We start from the raw sequence: 24,224 nt of genomic DNA, 5'->3' as shown, positions 1-24,224 counted from the left end.
TGGACGGCCTACCTACTGAGCACTGACAATGAGGATGAGGCTCCTTCCTCTTCTTAGCCCCCTCCCCCCATCCTCCCCAAGATCCCAACGCAGGTGTGTGTAGGGTCGTCTTAATCACCGCAATTGACACGGACATCATTACAATCATGCAAATATATCCAAATAGAGTCAAATGCGGCAAAATCATCGCCACTTTACTTTTCCTACCTAATTTTTGTTCTCTCTAGATTGAGCAATTGCATTGTTTTCTATGTATACATAACTAATTCAACCACCAACTCTGGACCAGTTTTCTAAAATCAATCTCTAGCTCTAATCTGCAGACTTTTCTTTCGAGGGCCAGATAGAAAGAATTTAGACTTTGGGGAGTTCCCGTCGTGGAGCAGTGGTTAACGAATCCAACTAGGAACCATGAGGTTGCGGGTTCGGTCCCTGCCCTTGCTCAGTGGGTTAAGGATCTGGCGTTGCCGTGAGCTGTGGTGTAGGTTGCAGACGCGGCTCGGATCCCGCGTTGCTGTGGCTCTGGCGTAGGCCGGTGGCTACAGCTCCGATTCGACCCCTAGCCTGGGAACCTCCATATGCCGTGGGAGCGGCCCAAGAAATGGCAAAAAGACAAAAAAAAAAAAAAAAAAAAAAGACAAAAAAAAAGACAAAAAAAAAGAGAAAGTATTTAGACTTTGCAGGCTATTAAGATCAACTATTTGACTCTGCTTTGTAGTGCAGCCATAAACAAGGTATAAAGGAATTAGTATAGTTGTGCTCAAATAAAAAAAAATTTTTTTTTTTTGGTCTTTTTGCCTTTTGTAGGGCGGCTCCCGTGGCACATGGAGGTTCTCAGGCTAGGGGTCGAATCAGAGCTGTAGCCACTGGCCTACACCAGAGCCACAGCAACTCGGGATCCAAGCCGTGTCTGCGACCTACACCACAGCTCACGGCAACGCTGGATCCTTAACCCACTGAGCGAGGCCAGGGATCGAACCCACAACCTCATGGTTCCTAGTCCGATTCGTTAACCACTGAGCCACGATGGGAACTCTTTTTTTTTTTTTTTTTTTTTTTTGTCTTTTTGCCTTTTCCACAAATAGAATTTTATTTAAAAAACAGGCAGTGGGCCAGCTTGACCTATGGTCTAGATCTCTCAAGATACTCACATGCATCAGATAGTCTTTCAAGTTCACCTTCCTGAGGAAATTTCCCCCCGATTCTAAATGTGCTGCCTGTAGTTTTCATCCTGCAAAAGCCCTTCACCGGGTGACGCTCGGTACCGCTCACATGGACTCGGTGTTGCCTACATCTCACGTCGTCCTCCTTCTGAACTGATTCCACAATTGATGGAGCCCATCCTCCAGCAGTTTCTTGAGAAAGGGTACTCGAAGTCGTGCATTTCTGCCAGTGTCTTTTCTCTGTCCTCATAATTTGGTTGATAATTTGACTAGATGTAGGAGTCAGGGTTAGAATTCATTTTCTTCCATCTGTCTTTTTGCCCTCCTTTCTGGGAGATCTCTTATTTAATTTCAAACTTTTTTTTTTTACTGAGTTTTACTTCCTTTACCATAGTTTCTAAGAGCTTTCTGAGTGTTTCTTTTTTATAGAATGAATTATTATTGAACTATCTTTTTTTGTTTTTTGGGCCATGCCAGCAGCACATGGAAATTCCTGGGGCCAAGGATCAAATCCAAGCTACAGCTGCCACAGAGCACAATGCTGGATCCTTAACTCACTAAGCCACAGCAGGAACTCCTATTGTTGCACTACCTTCTCTCTCTGAGAATCTCTTCTCTTTGAGAATCACAATGGGGATTTTTTTTTTTTTTTCTTTTTACACCTGCAGCATAAGGAAGTTCCCAGGCTAGCGGTCAAATCAGAGCTATAGCTGCCAGCCTATGCCACAGCCGCAGCCACACGGAATTTGAGCCACAGCTGCCAGCTTATGCCACAGCCACAGCAACACAGGTTCCAAGCTGCATCTGTGACCTACACCACAGTTCACGGCAACACTGGATCCTTAACCTACTAAGCGAGGCCAGGGATCAAACCCATGTCCTCACGCACACTAGTTGGGTTCGTTACTGCTGAGCCACAGCAAGATCTCCCCCTACGTTTTTATAGATGATATTTTCATTATCATTCTGCTAAAAATATTTTCTATTTCATTACAATCTCAATACATGGTAAACATTAGATTCCTCTTATTCCTTATTGATGGACAGTTTCTCATCTTTCATTATAAACAATGAATGACACTGTGCATATGTCCATTCATATATGTACAAGTATATAGGAGACAATTCCAGAAGTAAAATTGCTAATTCAAAGGTTAAATGCATTAGTAATTTTGAAAGACGTTGCTACTCTGTCTTCATAAAGATTATACCAGTTTATATACCCACTATCAATTTATGAAAATGCCTCTCCAGAAAGATTTCTAAAATGGAGAATAACACAGTCAGAAGGCTCTGATTTAGCAGCAGAGGATGGCTGGCAGTGTTTCACAACTGGGATGTGCCAGCTGGGGAATATTTTGGGGAATCCTTACATGAGCTCTCTTAAAGAAGGTAGATAGCGGGAGTTCCCTGGTGGCTCAGTAGGTTAAGGATCCGGTGTTGGTTACTGCTGTGGCTCTGGCTACTGCTGTGGTACAGGTTTGATCCCTGGCCTGGGAACTTGTACATGTTGCAGGTGCAGACAAAAACAGACAAACAAACAAAGAGGTTTCCAATGTGAATCTTAATAAAAATATTCTGACTCACACAGATAAACATAACTAAGTACTGCCATGTGATTTCAGAGCCTACATGGATCATCATTTTGGTACAATGCAGTACTGCTCTAAAAGTAAAAGGCTACAGAAGTGAACAGAGGCACATTGAAGAGCAAAATCCATTCTTTCGCCTCTAAAAATTGGATACTTAGCTTTCATCTTCCTGTGACTTTTAATATCCATTAAAATAAAACGACAGGAGTTCTGCTTCTTGTAATTGCAGAGTAGTTCACATGTAATAGTTATAAGCTCTGGATGGGGAGTTCCCGACATGGCTCAGTGGAAACAAATCTGACTAGCATCCACAAGGAAGCAGGTTTGATCCCTGGCCTTGCTCAGTGGGTTAAGGATCTGGCGTTGCCGTGAGCTGTGGTGTAGGTTGCAGACGAGGCCCGGATCCTGTGTTGTTGTGGCTGTGGTTTAGGCCAGTAGCTACAGCTCTGATTCGACCCCTAGCCCGGGAAACTCCATATGCCATGGGTGTGGCCCTAAACACACACACACACACACACACACACACTGGATGAAATGCAAAAAGCCATTAGTATGAGGCACTGGAGAGTGACCACAAGGAGGTAGCTATTGAAGGAGAGTCAACACCTGGCACACAGGAATGGCCCTGAGAGAGTTTTCCATTTTTTACAGCTTTTTAACTGAGAATAGTTCCCAGTGAGTGCCACGCAGAACATGTAGTCTTCCTGGCTGAAGACTCAGAGGACAGGGATTAGGGCAACTGTAGCAGCTGGAAAGTGAGTAATCCTGGAAAGAAGCAAAAGCACTGAGTGGGAGCCATGACTTGCGAGTATGATCCCTAGTCAAACCCCTGGGCGACCCCTGAACTATGTACGTTCTGGGCAAACTCTGGCAGAATAAAGCCAGCACGGTCTGGGCACAAGGGAGATGCCCAGAGCTATGCAAGAAATTTAACTATTTGGGAAATGTAATCATTTGTTTCTTTTTATTTTTCTAAATTAAATATCTTTAAGTATTTGGATTTTTAGGAAAGTCAGTTAATGTCATCCTGATATTACAGGAATGTTTTGTTTGCTTCTTCCATGGAAATGTTCTTTTTTTAAAAAAAGGAAGAAAAAAACTGAAAAATAGTTGATTCAGGGAATGTAGAGTTAAAAATTAAAAATTAAATTTTATTTTAAAAATGAATGGTATTACAAATTATTGACTTTTTACTTTTAGATAATTTAATACTGTCTTAACATAGTTTTGTAATATAAGTAACACTTTTTTTTTTTTGGTCTTTTTGCCATTTTCTTGGGCCACTCCTGTGGCATATAGGGGTTCCCAGGCTAGGGGTCGAATCGGAGCTGAGCCACAGCAACTCGGGATCCGAGCCATGTCTGCAACCTACAGCACAGCTCACGGCAACGCCGGATCCTTAACCCACTGAGCAAGGCCAGGGATCGAACCGTCAACCTCACGGTTCCTAGTCGGATTCGTTAACCACTGAGCCACAACGGGAACTCCCTATAAGTAACACTTTTTAAACTCCTTATCTCTACCATACTGAATATGGTCAAATAGTTTGGGAAATTATTTGCATTATTCTTTAGCCTCTAAAAGTACACTATTTCTGTAAATAGAAAAGCAGGTCCAATCAACCTAAGGATAACTTAGCAGAGCCACATTCAAAACATCTTTATAAGGATAAAAGGGACATTAAAAATAAGGCTGAATGAAAGAGAGGAAGTTTGGGTTTATCAATTGAACTTCTGAAAGAATGTGGTGAGATTGGCGATGTGTCTATCGCTTTAAATGAGGCTGGGGGTGGGGCTGTTTTGACAGAAAACCTACCCTACCTTCTGCCTAGAATAGCTTGGACATTCTCTCGCCTTAGGAGACAGCCAGCAGGGCAGACCAAATGCTCCCTCAAGAGCCATCTACCTCTATTACTCTCCTTGTTTGGTCGGCATGGGATTAAAATATTAAAAAGACTAATCTCCTAACATGGCAGGCTGTCAAATGCACTGAGTACTGGTCCTCTTGGAATCAAATAAAAGGAGCTCTTGTGGGATATAAATAAATAAATCACAAACAAATCTTTCCACTATCAATAGCTATCCTAATGAGAAACTAGCTCCCAACTTTTGAGAAGCAAAAATTCTTACTGGTAATCCAGAACAGGCTCCTAAACACAGAGTATTCCACCCAAATCCACACAATTGGATTTGAGAGCACTAGATTATACTTTCAAAAAGAAGATGCTTGGCAGATGGAATGTCTAAACATTCTCAGGAGAATATGTGATTTTCATGTCACAAATATTACAAGATGGGAGCTTACCAACGACATGGCTCAACTTTTGGTTCAATTATGCCAACTACGTGCTAGGAGCTAATACGCACTGAAGAAGGTAAACAGTTTGTGCTTTCTAAAGCTTCATAATCTAGCAGAGGGATAACAAAGCAAATAATCTAAAACCAGAGAGTGGTAAATGTTATACAAGGAATTTAAAGAACTTCTGTGTAAGTTTAAATGCGGGGGTGTGCGTGTCTACTTATGACACAGGATTCCAGGAAAAGGCAGCACTTGAGTTGGCCCAAAAGAGTAAGCAGGATTGAAAAGACTTAAAAACCATTTTTTAAAGAGTAACGACATGCATATAGTTTTCAAGGGTCAGAGTACTATCAGGTGCACATTGAAAAATAACAGACCTATTTTTTCCCTCCTCAGACACCTACTAGTCAGACCCCGTCCCTCCCCGATTCCTTCTGCTGCTCACCTCCACGTTGCCTATAAACACGCTCACACCACTGTCTCTAGGTTATCCAACTTAAAGGGTAGTCACCGACCTCCTACTAGGAACATAAGGGCGTGGCTCTCTTCCACCTGTGCCCTCTGCTCCCCTGGCCTCCCCCTCCTCTCCTACAGTTAATAATGCCTCCTCAGGGCCAACGCTGTCCTTTGTAACTATGCTTATTAGTTTATGTTCTGTTTCTTTTCTTATGAGTCCATTTCCTCTATCAGACCGTGCTATACTCTCTCTGCACACCCTCTGTGTAAAACCAGTGCCCGCGCCTTTGTGGGAACTAAGTTTGCTAAACTAAGTTAAATTCAGAGTAACCTGCTGGCATAACACTTCATGAGGTGCCGTCTCTAGACAGCCATCAATACTATGGGCACCGTTAACTGATACCACCAGGGCTAGGGTGACAAGAATAACGCATAAATGTGCTGGTAACTTGTCACCAAAAGTAGATTTATGGACAAGAACAGATTCTGTCAAGTTGAACTTATGGGACTGTCTTCCAGCATTCAATTCCCAGAAGTTTTGTTTGAGCCACTGTCCTTGGGTAGGGTGCCCAGGCTTCATCTTCAACATATCAAACATATTTATAGCTTCCTTATGGATCTACTAGAACGGTTTTGGTTTTTTTGTTTTTTTTAAAAACCACTCATTTATCTAAAAAAAAAAAAAAAAAAAGAATCCAGCAACTCAAATATGATCTTTTACCTCTTTTAATACAGGGATAAACCAAGACTCTACGGCAGCAAATCTAGGGTCATGGAGGAGAGAACTGTGAGTGACTTTAAGGCCTGGGAAGAAAGTGGGATGGAAAATACTGAGCACCTAGGCCACTGCTCCCTTCACAGTCAAGGTCAACTGCCCTGGTAACTCTTCCCCTTGAGTCCTGCCCCCCTGCCTTTTTTGGCCACACCCACAGCATGAGGAAATTCTGAGGCCAGGGATCTGCCACCACTGCAGTGACAACGCCAGATCCTCAACCTGCTGAGCTATGAGGAAACTCTATGCCCTGCTCCTTAAACAGTTAAAGCAAACCGACATGCCACCTAAGGGTATAAACAATGAGACAGCATTGCTTATACCTCAAACTTATTTCTCGTAACTCTATTCATGCTACATCCTTTGAGCCACAAATGCCTGCTGAATGAACTGAATTACTCCGTCAGCAAAACACAACGCTGGGATATTTATTAAGAGAACCACTATTATGCTTTCCATGAGTCTAATGACTTTTAAAGTTTTTTCTTAAGACTTCATTTTTTAGGGTAGTTTAAGATTCATGGCAAAATTGAGGCGAAGGTATAGAGACTTCTCCATCTCTCCCTAATGACTTTTTAATTTTTTTTTTTTTTTTTGTCTTTTGTCTTTTGTTGTTGTTGTTGTTGCTATTTCTTGGGCCACTCCTGCGGCATATGGAGGTTCCCAGGCTAGGGGTTGAATTGGAGCTGTAGCCACAGCAACGCGGGATCCGAGCCGCGTCTGCAACCTACACCACAGCTCACGGCAACGCTGGATCGTTAACCCACTGAGCAAGGGCAGGGACCGAACCTGCAACCTCATGGTTCCTAGTCGGATTCGTTAACCACTGCGCCACGACGGGAACTCCTTAATTTTTTTTATTCTGAAATAATTTCAAGCTCGAAGAAAAGTTACAAAAACAGTGCAAAGGATCTGTATGTACACTTCACCCAGATTCTCCAAATATCATTATTTCCCATATTTATCATTTTTGGAGTAAGTTCCAGATAATGTGTCCCATAAATACTTCTATGTGCATTTTTGAGAACAGTCTCTTATATAACCATGGTGCAATGATTAAAACCAGGAAATGAACATAGATACTATTATCTAATCTACAATCTACAGATTTCATTCAGATTTTGCCAAATGTCCCATTAATGCCTATAACAAAAAAGAAAAAAAAAGAAACAAAGGAATACATAAAAGAAGCAGCAAAGACTACTGTCATAAAAAAAAAGAACAAAATAATGCCATTTGCAGCAACATGGATGCAACTAGAGATTCTCATAGTGAGTGAAGCAAGTCAGAAAGAGAGAGACAAATACCATATATCACTTATATGTGGAATCTAAAATTTGGCACAGATGAACCTATATAAGAAACAGAAACAGACTCACAGACATAGAGAACAAACTTGTGGCTGCCAAGGGGCAGGGGGAGGGAGTGGGATGGATGGGGAGTGTGGGGTCAGCAGGTGCAAACTATTACATTCAGAATGGATAAGGAGGTCGTACTGTGCAGCACAGGGAACTGTAATCCAATCTCTTCGAACAGACTATGATGCAAGATAATATAAGAGAGGGAATGTATATATATGTATGACTGGATCACTTTGCAGTACAGCAGAAATTGGCATGACATTGTAAATCAACCCTACTTTAATAAAAATAAAATAATAAAAGGAAAGAAACAAAGAGAAAAAGGTAAAATGCTTTAGGAAGAGGAGTAGAGCAGTGAAATAAATAAGTACCCATATCAATAAAGGGAATATTTAATAAGCAAATACACTCTAGATAAAAAGCTGTGACATCTGAGCTAGGCAATGGCATTTAGATAAGAAGAGGGAATAGAAACAAACATTGCAGAGGTACCTTTCATAGGAACTGGCAGCTGAATTTGAGAGAGAGAGGATAAAATTTACAAGTGGAAGCGTCAGAGAACTCCAAAACTTTCATTCTGGGTGAGGGCAGAATGGTGGCAACATAAACCCCAACTGGAAAGCAGGTAAAAACAAGTTTGTGTGAAGGAAAAAGAGCTCAGTTCTACATCTATTGGGTTTGAAGAAGCAAGAGGGGATCCCGGTGGAGGAAAGGGAATAAAGTGAGGGTTTGGACCGTGGGAGGAAGACTGAGAGCGAGAGGTACATGCACCGGGGAGCCACGTCTACACACTCCCCACTATGAACTCAACCTGTTATTGCCTCCACAGGGGGAAAAAGAGGACAAAGACGGTATCCCAGCGAAGGTTTGTGTTAAGTGTGTGTGTGTGTGTGTGGTGTATATGTGTGTGTGTGTGTGTTTTCCCGTATTAAATGGAAGGTTAGACAAAAAAAAACCAGCCAGGCTTTCCACTTCTCAGACTCAAACCAATGACTGTAAGTAACTCAAAGATAAACAGTGATCAGTGAGAGCTATGCTTAACCATTATTCAATTAAAAATTTATACCTTAAGAATTTTTTTTTAATTTGGGGGACATTATACCATCATACTTCCAACAAAACTTAATTAGAAAACAAAAAGTATGTTTTGAATACCAGTGGCAGTCACTGTGCTTGACCCTGGAGAAAGCGGACCGTGCAAAAGCCATAGTGAGGCTCCAGAGGGTCGAGGAGGTGGGGAGAGAGAGGGCTTCACTTCCGAAGCTTATTACAGTTCTCCAAATCATATTCTGTCCAGATTCATAGATTGAAAATAACCTAGTAAATTAGATTTTAGGTTATGTCTTGGTTCTTTATTATGTTAACAGTAAAAAAAAAATTTCTTTCATATATAACTTCTTATAGACATTGGAGAAGAAATCAAGCATATCTTCTAATGAGAAGATGGAGATTTTATCTTATTTGCTATGATGATTCGCCTCTTTCAAACCTTCAACTTAACGTTGTATTTCTAAACTACAGAAATACAGAGTTCAATCCGTAATAGTCAAACCTCAAGACCACTTCTTCAATGTATTCCGCATCCTGAATGGTGCCGAACTAAAATGTTCTGTTCTCTTAAAGAAAAGGGGAAAAAAAAAACCACTGGTGCAGAAAAGAAAAAAGAACTTGGGGTTGGTGAACATTGATAAAAACAGCCAAGTGGAACTAAAAACTTGAAAATTAAATTGAATATGTAACTTTCCATTTTCCATCTGGCAGCTTTGAAGAGTGGCTTATGACTAACACATCCAGTCTTTTCCAGAGAAAAGCTAGGATACAGAGGCAAAGCAGTAGAAAACAAGAGATGATAAGAAAGGCAGAAGGAAGAAGTCATTCGCCAGTAAGGAGAGGCGAAATGAGCATCAGAAGCGGTGGCAGAGAAGAGGCCCAGATTAAGAAAAACTAAAGAGAGGTCACTGCTTCCTTCTGCGAGGGGGAAGAAAAGCCACTTTTAGTTCAAGAGGCAATCTTGGCCTCACTCCCAAATGAGTCATTGTGGGGCAGGGGCTGGGCTCAGGGTGCTAAAGCTCTGTCTAAGTCTGCATCGTTAGGGCCTGATTCTATCACTTAGGTGGGGACCACTTTCGAGTGACAGTTACTGGGAAAAGGTGACGGAACTTGGCCTTCATTATTCTGAATAACGTTATATTAATCACAGTCTACTTTATTCTAACTTTTTTACTTAAAAAGTATTACTTTAGAAATTTAAGCCTCTTAAAGCTTACTTTTAAATTATGGACTAAACACTAGAATACAAAAATCTAAAACTATCTATAAGACGAGCATCTCAATACTTTGGCTTATAGGGGTAAAAATCTATTTGGTGTCTATTAAATGGTATGCATTTAAAATGTGAACTTATTAAATTCTTATAACTATCTGATGAAAATGCTTTTGTTGCAATTACTCAAATGATTATTAAACCAAAATTTTAAATTCTGTGGATAATTTCTTTTTTCAATTAATTTTTAATTGAAGAATTAATATATTCACATTGTAACAAAAAAAAAAAAAGCTTCAATTAGTACAAAGAAAAGATTCCCTCTCTCCCCAGAGGCATTCATGGCCAACAGTTAATACCAACCACTCAGCAGTCACTGTGCTGCCTTCTTTTGAGGGGTGAGGGGAGAAGAACAGAGGAGAGGTAGAAATTATTTTTTCAATTTTGTTTAAGTGCTCCATGCCATATATCTAACCAAATTATAACTAAGGCTTTATTAAACTGGCTTTAAGATGCCTCCCAGTTTCAGAGATTTTTATTTATTTTTTTATTTTTTTAAGGGCTGCACTTGCAGCATATGGAAGTTCCCAGGCTAAGTGTCAAATCAGAGCTACAGGTGCTGACCACAACCACAGCCACAGCCACACTAACTTGGGATCCGAGCCACATCTGTGACCCATGCCGAAGCTTGCGGCAATGCCGGATGTTAACCCACTGAGCAAGGCCAGAGATTGAATCTGCATCTTCACAGAGACTAGCTGGGTTCTTAACCTGCTGAGGCACAATGGAAACTCCCAGAGGCTTTTTTTTTTTTTTTTAAATGGCCGCACCTGTGGCTTATGGAAATTCCGAGGCCAGGGACTGAATCTGAGCCACAGCTGTGACCTACACTGCAGCTCTGGCAGCGCTGGATCCTTTAACCCACTGCACTGGGCCAGGGATCGAACCTGAGCTTCCACAGTGACCGTGAGCCACTGCAGTCAGATCGTTAACCCGCTGGCCACAGTGGGAACTCCTCAGAGGTGTTAATACTTGAAAAAATATATATCTTAATGGAAGAAATATGGTATATCACGTCTCATCGTGTTTTTCAGAACTTAATTCAAGTATCTATGAAGTAACACTATCTTTATGGGCTTCAAATATCATCTTTGTAACTACCAACTACCAAAAATATTAATTAGGAAATCGCCAGTCAGACACAAGCTCCCATGTAAATGCGGATTTTCTAATCTTTCCACTCATCAGACTCCACCGTCATACTGTGCAGCTTTAACTACACTAAGCCTTGACATCTGGTAGGAAGAATTCCTTTGTCTTGCTCATCTTCAAAACTATCTTAGCTATTCATTTAGCTTTACTTTCCCAAAGGATTTTATTTTTTTTTTAATTTTTATTTTTGTCTTTTTGCCTTTTTCCGGGGCCGCACCCATGGCATATGGAGGTTCCCAGGCCAGGGGTCGAATCAGAGCCGTAGCCGCCGGCCTACGCCAGAGCCACAGCAACGCGGGATCCGAGCCGCGTCTAAAACCTACACCACAGCTCACGGCAACGCCGGATCCTTAACCCGCTGAGAAAGGCCAGGGACCGAACCCACAACCCCATGGTTCCTAGTCGGATTTGTTAACCACTGCGCCATGAAGGGAACTCCCCAAAAGGATTTTAGAACCATTTGTCAGGTTCCAGGAAAAAACCCGGATTTTGACTCTTATTCTCCTGCACATAATATAATTGCAATTATGTTAAATTTAGAGATTACTTTGAGAAAACTGACGTCTCTATAATTTTCAGCCTTCCCCTCTGTGAACACAGTATCTCTTTTCACTTACTCGGGCCTTTTATGTTCTTCAATGAAGTTTTATATTTTCCTTCATAAAAGTCACACATTTTTTTTTCTTGAGTTTTATTGGTAGATACTCAAGTCTCCTTGCTTCTGAGAATAATATCTTTAAAAAATTACATTTCCTATTTATTGCCAGGATATAAAGGGGTAATACAATCAACTCTGTTGATTATAAAGAGTTCAAGATTGAGGAACTCCATATAAACAGATGGTGAACTCAGTTTCTTGGGTTTTCTGTATAGACCATTACGATGGCTAACTTTATGTGTCAACTTGACCGGCCTAAAGGATACCCGGATGGCTGGTAAAACACGACTGCGGGGTGTGCTGTGAGGACGTCACTGGAAGAGATCAGTGTTCGAATCAGCAGGCAAAGCAGAGAAGGTGGCCCTCACCAATGCAGGTGGGCAGCATCCCACTGGGGCCAGAACAGAGCAGAAAAGTGGGAGAAAGGGGGGTCTACTCTCTCCGCTTGAGCTAAGACATCCATCTCCTCCTGTTCTAGGACACCAGCGCTCCCCGTTCTTAGGCTTCAGGCCTCCTTCCTCACCATTCTCAGACCTTGGGACCGGGCTGAATTATACCACTGGCTGACCTGGTTCCCCGGCTTGCAGACAGTAGACTGTGAGACTCCTCAGCCTCCATAACCAGGAGAGCCAATTGCTACGATAAATCTGCCCTCTTGATATCTCTCTGTATCCTACTGTTTCTATTTCTCTGAATAACCCTGACTGATCCAACCATCTGCCATCCCAATATAGGATTTACAGCTCATTTCTTGATTAGGTTTAGAACCTTGCCAACATCTTTATAGTTTGGGACCCAGTAGGGGAAAAAACCCTTTTTAATGGTTCATCGAACAATTTAAGACTACAGATCTTCCTACACCGTTGGGAATCATAGGCAAACTGATCCTCTTTATGTGTTACACAACAGAAAAGGCCTCAATTTTTTTTTTTTTTTTTTTTTTTTTGACCGTGCCAGCGGCATGTGGAAGCTCCTGGGCCAAGGATTGAACTCTAGCCACAGCAATGCCCTAACCTGCTAGGCCACCAGAGAACTCCAAGGCCACAATTCTAATTAAAATCCCTGACATAAGTGTTTGGTGTCAAAGAGGTGAAACAATAAGGAGGTATCATTTTTCCCTCAAAGCACTAAATATATTTGTTTTGAAAATTTAAACTAATAACAGCATTCAAAAGCTCTTTTTTTTTTTTTTTTTTTTTTTTTTTTTTTGAGGGCCGTGACTGCAGCATATGGAAGTTCCCAGGCTAGAGGTGGAATTAGAACTGCGGATGCTGGCCTAAGCCACAGCTACAGAAACACTGGATCCTTAATTCACTGAGTGAGGCCAGGGATCGAACCCACATCCTCATGGATACTATTCGGATTCGTTACCATTGAGAAACAACAGGAATCCCCTCAAAGGCTATTTCTGCCCAAGTGAGACTGCTGGGTCACATGGTAGTTCTATATTTGGTTTTCTGAGGTACCGCCATAGTCTTCTCCATAGAGGTTGTACCAATTTATATTCCCACCAACAGTGTAGGAGGATTCCTTTTTCTCCACACCCTCTCCAGTATTTGCTATTTGTGGATTTATTAATGATGGCCATTCTGACTGGTGTGAGGTGGTACTCAAGGTAGTTTTGATTTGCATTTCTCTAATAATCAGTGATGCTGGGATGGACTGGGAATCTGGGGTTAACAGATGCAAACTATTGCCTTTGGAATGGATAAACAATGAGATCCTGCTATATAGCTTGAGGGCAGAGATTCAAAAAACAATAGAGAAAATTAATAAAACCAAGAGCTGGTTCTTTGAAAAGGTAAACAAAATTGACAAACCCCTGGCCAGACTCACTAAAAAGAGGTAAGAACCCAAATAAACAAAATTATAAATGAAAAAGAAGAAATCACAACGGATACAGCAGAAATACAAAAAACCGGAGTTCCCGTCGTGGCGCAGTGGTTAACGAATCCGACTAGGAACCATGAGGTTGCGGGTTCGGTCCCTGCCCTTGCTCAGTGGGTTAACGATCCGGTGTTGCCGTGAGCTGTGGTGTAGGTTGCAGATGCGGCTCGGATCCCGCGTTGCTGTGGCTCTGGCATAGGCCGGTGGCTACAGCTCCGATTTGACCCCTAGCCTGGGAACCTCCATATGCCGTGGGAGCAGCCCAAAGAAATAGTAAAAAGACAAAAAAAAAAAAAAAGAGAAATACAAAAAACCATAAGAGAATACTATGAACAACTATATGGCAACAAGTTTGACAATCTGGAAGAAATGGACAATTTTCTAGAATCTTACAGCCTGCCAAAACTGAATCAAGAAGAAACAGACCAACTGAATAGACCCATCACTAGAAATGAAATTGAAGAGGTCATAAAACACTCCCTACAAATAAAAGTCCAGGACCAGACAGCTTCACAGGCGAATTCTATCAAACATATAAAGAGGAATTGGTGCCCATCCTCCTTAAACTCTTTCAAAAGGTTGAAGAAGAAGGAATACTCCCAAAGACATTCTATGAGGCCACCATCACCCTCATTCCAAAACCAGACAGATACCACCAAAAAAGAAAACTATCGCCCAATATCATTGATGAATATAGATGCAGAAATTCTCAACAAAATCTTAGCCAACCGAATCCAACAACATACCAAAAAAAATTATACACCATGACCAGGTAGGGTTCATCCCAGGTTCACAAGGATGGTTCAACATATGCAAATCAATCAGCATCATACACCACATTAACAAAAGAAAAGTCAAAAATCATATGATCATCTCAATAGATGCAGAAAAAGCATTTGACAAAGTCCAACATCCATTCATGATCAAGACCCTCGCCAAGGTGGGTATAGAGGGAACATTCCTGAATATAATCAAAGCCATTTATGATAAACCCACAGCAAATGTAATACTCAATGGGGAAAAACTGAAAGCCTTCTCACTCAAATCTGGAACAAGACAGGGATGCCCACTCTCATCACTCCTCTTCAACATAGTTTTGGAAGTCCTAGCCACAGCAATTAGACAAACAAAAGAAATAAAGGCATCCATATAGGAAGAGAAGAGATAAAACTGTCACTGTATGCAGATGACATGACACTATACATAGAAAACCCTAAGGACTCAACCCCAAAACTCCTTAAACTGATTAATAAATTCAGCAAAGTAGCAGGATATAAGATTAACATTCAGAAGTCAGTTTGTATTTCTGTACACCAGCAATGAAATATTAGAAAAGAAATACAAAAACACAATACCTTTTAAAATTGCACCTCACAAAATTAAATACCTCGGAATACACCTGACCAAAGAGGTAAAGGACCTATATGCCAAGAACTATAAAACTTTAATCAAAGAAATCAAAGAAGATGTAAAGAAATGGAAAGATATTCCATGTTCCTGGATTGGAAAAATCAATATTGTAAAAATGGCCATACTACCCAAAGCAATCTACAGATTCAATGCAATCCCTATCAAATTACCCATGACATTTTTCACAGAACTAGAACAAACAATCCAAACATTTATATGGAACAACAAAATACCAAGAATCGCCAAAGCAATCCTGAGAAACAAAAACCAAGCAGGAGGCATAACTCTCCCAGACTTCAAAAAATATTACAAAGCCACAGTCATCAAAACAGTGTGGTACTGGTATCAAAACAGACAGACAGACCAATGGAACAGAAGAGAGAACCCGGAAGTAAACCCTGACACCTATGGTCAATTAATCTTTGACAAGGGAGGCAAGAACATAAAATGGGAAAAGGAAAGTCTACTCAGCAAGCATTGCTGGGAAACCTGGACAGCTGCATGCAAAGCAATGAAACTAGAACACACCCTCACACCATGCACAAAAATAAACTCCAAATGGCTGAAAGACTTAAATATATGACAGGACACCATCAAACTCCTAGAAGAGAACATAGGCAAAACACTCTCTGACATCAACATCATGAATATTTTCTCAGGGCAGTCTCCCAAAGCAATAGAAATTAGAGCAAAAATAAACCCATGGGACCTCATCAAACTGAAAAGCTTTTGCACAGCAAAGGACACCAAAAAGAAAACAAAAAGACAACTTACAGAATGGGAGAAAATAGTTTCAAATGATGCAACCGACAAGGGCTTAATCTCTAGAATATATAAGCAACTTATACAACCCAACAGCAAAAAAGCCAATCAATCAATGGAAAAATGGGCAAAAGACCTGAATAGACATTTCTCCAAGGAAGATATACAGATGGCCAGCAAACACATGAAAAAATGCTCAACATCGCTGATTATAAGAGAAATGCAAATCAAAACTACCGTGAGATACCACCTCACACCAGTCAGAACGGCCATCATTAATAAATCCACAAATAACAAGTGCTGGAGGGGCTGTGGAGAAAAGGGAACCCTCCTGCACTGTTGGTGGGAATGTAAACTGGTAGAGCCACTATGGAGAACAGTTTGGAGATACCTTAGAAATCTATACATAGAACTTCCATATGACCCTGCAATCCCACTCTTGGGCATCTATCCAGACAAAACTCGACTTAAAAGAGACACATGCACCCGCATGTTCACTGCAGCACTATTCACAATGGCCAGGACATGGAAACAACCCAAATATCCATCGACAGATGATTGGATTCAGAAGATGTGGTATATATCCACAATGGAATACTACTCAGCCATCAAAAAGAATGACATAATGCCATCTGCAGCAACCTGGATGGAACTAGAGAATCTCATACTGAGTGAAATGAGCCAGAAAGACAAAGACAAATACCATATGATATCACATATATATAACTGGAATCTAATATCCAGCACAAATGAACATCTCCTCAGAAAAGAAAATCATGGACTTGGAGAAGAGACTTGTGGCTGCCTGATGGGAGGGGGAGGGAGTGGGAGGGATCCGGAGCTTGGGCTTATCAGACACAACTTAGAATAGATTTACAAGGAGATCCTGCTGAGTAGCATTGAGAACTTTGTCTAGATACTCATGTTGCAACAGAACAAAGGGTGGGGAAAAAAAATGTAATTGTAATGTATACATGTAAAGATAACTTGATCCCCTTGCTGTACAGTGGGAAAATAAAATAAATAAATAATAAAAAAGAAAAAAAGAAAAAAAGAAACTTAAGAGCTATACCAACCAATTGCAATCTAACTGAATCCAAACTGTTTCAAAAAAAAATTTATGAAACAATCCAGAAAATTTGATAACTGACTAGATATGTAATGATATCAATGAACTGTCATTAATATTTTAGGTATGATAATACATAATTTTTTTACAAAAAGAAATATTACATTTTAGAGAATCCATAACAAAATATTTACAAATGAAATGATATAACGTCTGAGCCTTCCTTTGAAATAATCCAGCGGGATCTGAGAAGTAACACGGAGAAAACCACATTCGCCAGAACTGTATGACATGCAACAGCAGGTATATTACTCAAACCATAATTTATAGGTTTGAAATTTTCTATAATAAAAGGCTTTGGAGGGAAAAACTATTTCCAAAATTAGAGCCCTTAAAACTTATAAAAACTTGTGACTTTCTATTTTGCTGTTTTTAACAGGAGGGGAAAAACAGAAAGGAAAACCAAAGTGATACATTAATCACAAATATATATAGGTTTCTGCATAAAATTATCAAAATATTATACTCTGTTTTAAAATGTTGGTATTTTTTCTTATAAATAAGTTTTTCCCTCATGGAAATTTGGAATTCCTTCACTCTTGCAATTTGGATATAATTTTTTTTTTTTTTGTCTTTTTGCCTTTTCTAGGGCTGCTCTCACGGGAAGCAAACAATAAGACATCTTTTCTCTTAAAGTAATAAGTAGCTTAAATCCAATCTATGAGAATGCTCATTTACTAGTACCGATGTATCAATAATCCATACACACGTTATATATCTTAATAACAATATTTTGTAAGGTGCTCTGCAGGTTTTTTTTTTTTTTTTTTTTTTTGTCTTTCTGCTATTTCTTGGGCCGCTCCCGCGGCACATGGAGGTTCCCAGGCTAGGGGTCTAATTGGAGCTGTAGCTGCTGGCCTACGCCAGAGCCACAGCAATGCAGGATCCGAGCTGCGTCTGCAACCTACACCACAGCTCATGGCAACTCTGGATCGTTAACCCACTGAGCAAGGGCAGGGACCGAACCCGCAACCTCATGGTTCCTAGTCGGATTCGTTAACCACTGCGCCACGACGGGAACTCCCGGTGGTCTGTAGTTTTGAAGACACTTTTTAATAATCAGTGTGTCATGTGGGGCTCAAACAATGAAGGTGCTGCATTGTTAGTTACTACCTGCTTGTAAGATAGGATCTAACAAACCATGTCACAAATTTTTACTTTCTTATTGACGTGGTATTTTAGGAAAGTATTTCACAGCATATAACATGTATATTTAGAGTTCATCTCTTCCAGAAATCCTTATGCCTAAGAAGTAAGAAGTGAATTGACAGTGTAGAAAACTGCTATTGAAAAAAAAAATTGTTTATTTCAGAACATTTAAAATTAGCTATTGCACTCTTACACTTTTTTCCCCTAAGCATCAGTAGAGAAACTTAAAATCTAGAAAAACCCCTGCTGTACATTCTGGTAACTAGATATTATTTTCATATTTAAATAAAGACCAAATGTTTTCTAGGCACTTAATTTTACTAACACGTTATAACTGAAGTCACTCTGTAGGGAAAATACCCTTCTAGCTCAGACATCGCCATATACTCATTACAGTATGTTCTGAACAGGTAGTGGAATTCACTTGGTAGCCTTGACAATAATTTCCAAGAAGGAAAAATAACTGTATTAAAGAAATTAAAAATGGCCCAACCACTGATTAACATTAAATAAATGATTAGGAGTGCCTGCTGTGGTGCAGTGGAAATGAATTCAACTAGTATCCATGAGGAAGTGGGTTCGATCCCCAGCCTTGCTCAGTGGGTTAAGGTGTTAAGCTGTAGTGTAGGTCACAGATGCGGCTTGGATCAGGAGTGGCTGTGGCTGTGGCTGTGGCTGTGGCCAGCAGCTGTAGCTCCGATCTGACCCCTAGCCTGGGAACTTCCATATGCCAAAGGTGTGCCTGAAAAAGAAAAAAAAAATTTTTTTTAAAGATAACCAAACAAATGGAGGGTCTGAACAGAAACCAATTTTTCTGAGAAGAGTAAACAAAACAAAAACAGACATGGAGCATCATGTCTATTTAAAATTATTATAATTTCAATGGTGTGTTTCTTGACAGGACAAATCCAAGATACACAATAAACATTATTTTGGAATTGAGAAATCCAGGGGTTAAAAAAAACAGCTATAGAATCCAAAACAAAAACACCAATCTTTTTTTTCCTATCCCCCAGGGTGTCCTGGGGGCCTAGAATAATACATGAGGAGACCTAGTCAACCTATGGCTGATGGAGATGTATTCCTGGGAGCTACTAAGAACGTGGGCCACATTTCTTTTCTCAAGCTCCTTGCAAATCCTCAAAATTATCCTGACACCAGACACCTGTTTTTCTCCTGTATCTCTTCACATGCCCTCCCTTTCCCACCTGAACCCAGGTCCTTCTCTTTTCCTAACATTGGTTAGATAATGGTCTCTATTAAATTTCTGGAAAGAAAAGTGTATCTTATCTGTCCCAAGACTTGTAGGATTGTCTGTGTGTGTGTGTGTGGTGTGTATGTATAAATAACTGCGCATAATTTGTGCTTTAATATTTTGCAGTGTGATTCTATGTCATAATTTAATCTCAGCTAATTTAACATATTAGAATGTTCTCTACTATTGCTATATCTGCTAATAAAGTGCCTATAAAAATTTATTTCTGGAGTTCCCGTCGTGCTACAGCTGAAATGAATCAGACTAGGAACCATGAGGTTACGGGTTCGATCCCTGCCCTTGCTCAGTGGGTTAACGCTATCCGGCATTGCTGTGAGCTGTGGTATAGGTTGCAGACGAGGCTCGGATCCTGCGTTGCTGTGGCTCTGGCATAGGCTGGCGGCTACAGCTCCGATCAGACCCCTAGACTGGGAACCTCCATATGCCCGTCACAGGTGTGGCCCTAAAAAGACAAAAAAAAAAAAACAAAAAAACAAACCCTCATTTCTGAGACACTTCTATTTTATTAATAGAAGTATTTTTCTGTATCAAACTAACCATTCCTCATCTCCTATCTACTACAATATTTGGTTTTTATCTCTAAATCAGGGTCCTTAATTTTTTTTAATCCTTAATCTATTTTGAGACTAGAGTGAAAGCTATTAAACGTCTCTGCAGAAGATCACGAACATATACAGAATTTTGCATAGAGATTCAGTTAAATTCTGGGAGGTTCATCCATGAGACCCAGAACAGGCCTGCTTCCAGTGAATTTAAGAGCCTCATACTTGCTTTTATTAAGAGCCTCATATTTGCTTTTATTAAAATAATTTTGTGAAAAATGGACATTTCTTCATTTCATTCCATTCATTTTTTTTTTTGTCGTATCTAGAAGCTACATTTCTTCCATTTATTGGTTAAAAAGCAAAACAAGGTCAATAATGAGGAATGCCTACCTAACTTAATGTTTTCTCTCGTCTCAGTTCTTTTTGGGTATAATGCGCTAGGAAGGTCTGCACGTATCCAATGCAGATACAACCTACATGTGGCCCCAAAACGGAGGGTTTTTGTAGCAACTGTGGTCTTCCTTGGGAACAACTTCTCCCTTAGCAACTTAGCTGCCATGTATTGAGATCTTTGACCAGGAAATAGAGCCAAGATAAGCGGCTCATGAAGCGATGAAGTCTATCCAGGGCTTATCAGGATTATGTTTGATATGAATACCTGCACACATTTACCTGAAATTCTTCTGAAAAAAGAAACCTACATTAAAAACTCTCAAGGAGCTAGTAGAGAATATTCAATGTTTCTGCAAAAGACAGGTGTATTAAAAATTTGAAAGTGTCACAGCTAAATTATCAATTTAATCATTTAGTAAATCTTACATTGACTTAATGATTTAAAACCAAACTCCATTTCTATTAATACAAGACTACTTAACCCAAATGAGTATATATTTACCCTTGATATTTGCCCTTGAAGTTAATTGCTCTCACTCAAGAGTGTCAGGCAATCAGTAATCATAGCGTGGCTAAAAGTCCATTTTTAGAGACTTTCATCAGTCAGTGAAAATAGCTACTTCAAATATGTTCATATTAAAAATTCAGTATAAGAGTGACTTTGAACCAACAATTTTCACTACTGATTAAAACTTTGATATTAAAATATCCACAACATCCTGAGATAGTACTTTAGGTTGGATTTGTGTTGAGAACGAATGTGGAATTCTTACCTGTAATGTACATGTGTGACTGCTGGTTTCCTGTATCCAAGGATCCAGGTTTGAATATCTATGGGTTCAGCTTTGGGATAAGCTATGGTTGTATCTATTATCCACTGGAGGCCCTCTGATTTGCTGTCTGAGAACAACACAAAATTGAATCAATTTTTATATTATTTGCAGCAAATAACATAGTACAGAAGTTATCCTTTGCTGTAAGACTGTGAACTTTGGTGCTTCTGCTCTGTATGATGCGCTTTGGATGAAACTAAGCATTTCCTGTTACATTATAAAATGGTGGAATCTCAAACAAACTGACAAACCACAAAGCACTATTATTATTGGACATGCAGTCAGTTAAAGATTCAATACAAGTGTGTACTATGGAGGTCTAATTTGCATTTTATCACTCATAAAAGCTGGTCTACTGAAAAGTCAGAAGCTAAAGTATCACATCACAAAAGCAAAAAGCAGACTTCGAAACAAAACAAAAAAATCCATTCACTAAATATAACGCTATATAATACAAATACCAAGACTTGTGATACTGGGGAGGCAGTAATAATTACTGGAATAAAGCAATAAAATTAAGCATGTTATGATCATCAGTTGCTGTTTTTGGAATTCCCGTTGTGGCTCAGCCCAGAAACTTCTATACGCTGAGGGTGCAGTCCCAAAAAGACCAAAAGGAAAAAAAAAAAAAAAAATCCATTGCTGTCCTTGTTTAAAACAAACACAAAACTCCTCTCATTTTAGCAAGAGTTATATACAAACAAAGCAATAAACCTGTCCACCCTTTGGCAGGTACCACAGGTAACTACTGTTTTGAGAGGGGCTGGGGAAGTTCTTGGGTCCTCTGCACACTGCTTTTATTCCCAGTGTGGAGCACAAAGTTGAGCAAGAATTGAGAGGGGAACCCTTACAGAGAATGCTGATGGTTAGATTTTAAAGCGTAATGTTCTATCCTTTGTTTGAAGTATAAAAGGACCCCTTAAAAAAAAAAAACCTTATTTTTAAACCTAAGTCCCAGTGTACAGTAGGAATCAATAATATTCTACTTAAAATGTTAAATAACTCAAAACTGGCCTTAAATTCTTTCAAAAATTTAGACAACATTCTGAAGGGAAAAAAATACCCATACAATAAAAAGTTTAAAAATTATGTTTTAAATAGTATATTGCTAAAGGAGCACAGTTTGTTGAGAGACACATTTTAACAAGCTAACCAATGATGCACATGCTGAAATTGCAGGGATAAATACACTGATGTCTGCAACTTACTTTGAGATGCATTAAAAAAAAAAAGGACAACCAAGGTGGACTAGTAGTTGGAAGAAGGATGGTGACAGAGTAAATACAGTCAAGTGCTAATTATAAACCTAATCGGTCAGCTCATGGACATTAACCGCAAAGTTCTTTCATGCTTTATGTGTGTTTGAAAATTGTGATAATAAAATAGTTGGGAAAAATCCAAGAGTTCAGTTTAATATCTATTAAATCATACAATAAACAGAAAATACTAATCCTTTTAAAGTTAATTAGACACAACTCAATTCTGATGTGTATGGATCACACCCTAAAAACAGACCTGAAGGAAGGCGCGGTCTGCGAGTGTGTGGAGTGAAATTATTAAATAGGGAATATGAACGCTGAAGAAAATAAAATACCAAAACGTAAAGAAGAAAATGGTAAAGCTAGTGTTGGGGCATGCAGTTTTCTAGAACTTCTTATGATTTTCCTAAACTGTTAGAATAAAAAATTTAACTAAGGTAAGATAAGTAATAAACTACTTTGCTCTGGTTATAAACAGAAATCGCTTCTCTCCGAAAGAGAAAAACATTTTTCTGCAATCTGTGTAATCAGTATGACAAATGCCCACACCTTTGAGAGGACTGACTGGGTAAAACTACTTAAGAACAGCAGTCTTTAGTAGTGCAATTAATCCTAGTTGGAAGACCTCTGCCTTCAAGCTTCGGCTGGGCTGACATTGCCACAGTGTCTCTCCAGCAGTGAAGCTATTCTGAACATTCCTTCTCTGTTAAAAGACTCTTTCGATTTGTCTTTTGACTAGATGCTGAAAGATTAAGAGAGGTGACCGCCAAGGAGCTGTTTAGAAAAAAACAAATGAAAGGAAAACTCAGCGCCGTCTCAAAGACCTTAGTTCTATGTCTGGTCCTTACTGTCATCTAAAAACACCTATTTCCCCCTAAAAACACTTATTTCTGAGGGCCAATCATTTCCATTTTTATTTTACCTAAAGAATATTTAAAGAAACAGCAAAATGCTACTAAGGAAACAGGCCCAGTGAGTTTCTTTCAGCTTTTTAATTTCTAATTTACCACCAAACTTTCATAGTGTCTTAATAAACTTGTTCAGTCTTTCAGGCTGTTGGCACAAGACTTTTGCAAGTCTCCACAATTCACTAGGTTATCAGAAAAGTGTTAAGAAATGGGGAAAAACTATCCATAACATTATAACTCAGGAAAGCAATCACTGCTAATATTCTGGAATCTTTTCCTTTCACTGATTTCCTTATTATTTACATATTGGAGCTCATATTGTTTACACAGGAGTTGCATGTTCCTCCCATTAACACTAGAAAGCATAAGCATTTTCCAAGCCAGTACAAACTCTCCATAAGCATCATGTGCAATGGCTGTGTTGTATTCTGTTTGATGGATATTTGATTATTACTTATCCACCCCCCTCTGGCTGTTCCCAATTTCTTGCCACTAGAAAGAATGCTGTGATAAACCACTCTGCCAGTATTTCAGATCATCTGCAGGGTCATTAATCCACATTTTAAGATTCTTAATAAATACCACCAAATTGTATTAAATTCATTCTCCATATTAAAAAACCAGCTTTCTAAATTTGATAAATGAAAAAATATATATCATTATGATCCCATTTGCATAGTTACTATTAGTTTCTCAAAGTAGTCGTTTTTATTCTCTGCCCTTTTAAGCTACCAATCCCACCTCTAAGAATTTATACTACAGACATTCTTCCAGAAATATTTAAAGCTGTTTGCAGTAATGCTGACTGTAGGAGTGGGAAGGGCAAGGAGTAAAGTACACAGTTAAGAGAAAGACACCTTTGACTCTACCTTCTTACATTATTTGAAGAAATTATTGT

The 24,224-nt window shown here is 39.5% G+C and overlaps 1 protein-coding gene across 4 annotated transcripts in view; it reads right to left on the bottom strand.

Moving 5' to 3' along the window:
- The window catches only part of LPGAT1 (lysophosphatidylglycerol acyltransferase 1), a 122,305-nt gene that overhangs the window by 9,638 nt on the left and 88,443 nt on the right, over positions 1–24,224 (bottom strand). For all 4 annotated transcript variants that reach the window (XM_003357598.5, XM_021063861.1, XM_013979974.2 and 1 more), the window contains one exon: positions 21,100–21,226. In XM_003357598.5, the coding sequence (XP_003357646.2) occupies positions 21,100–21,226 (127 nt within the window). The remainder of the gene's footprint in view (positions 1–21,099; positions 21,227–24,224) is intronic.

The sequence above is a fragment of the Sus scrofa genome, chromosome 9 (assembly GCF_000003025.6).
Source record: "Sus scrofa isolate TJ Tabasco breed Duroc chromosome 9, Sscrofa11.1, whole genome shotgun sequence".
Lineage (NCBI taxonomy): Eukaryota > Metazoa > Chordata > Mammalia > Artiodactyla > Suidae > Sus > Sus scrofa.
The sequence above is the reverse complement of the archived record's forward strand: the minus strand, read 5'-3'. Positions and strand labels throughout refer to the sequence as shown.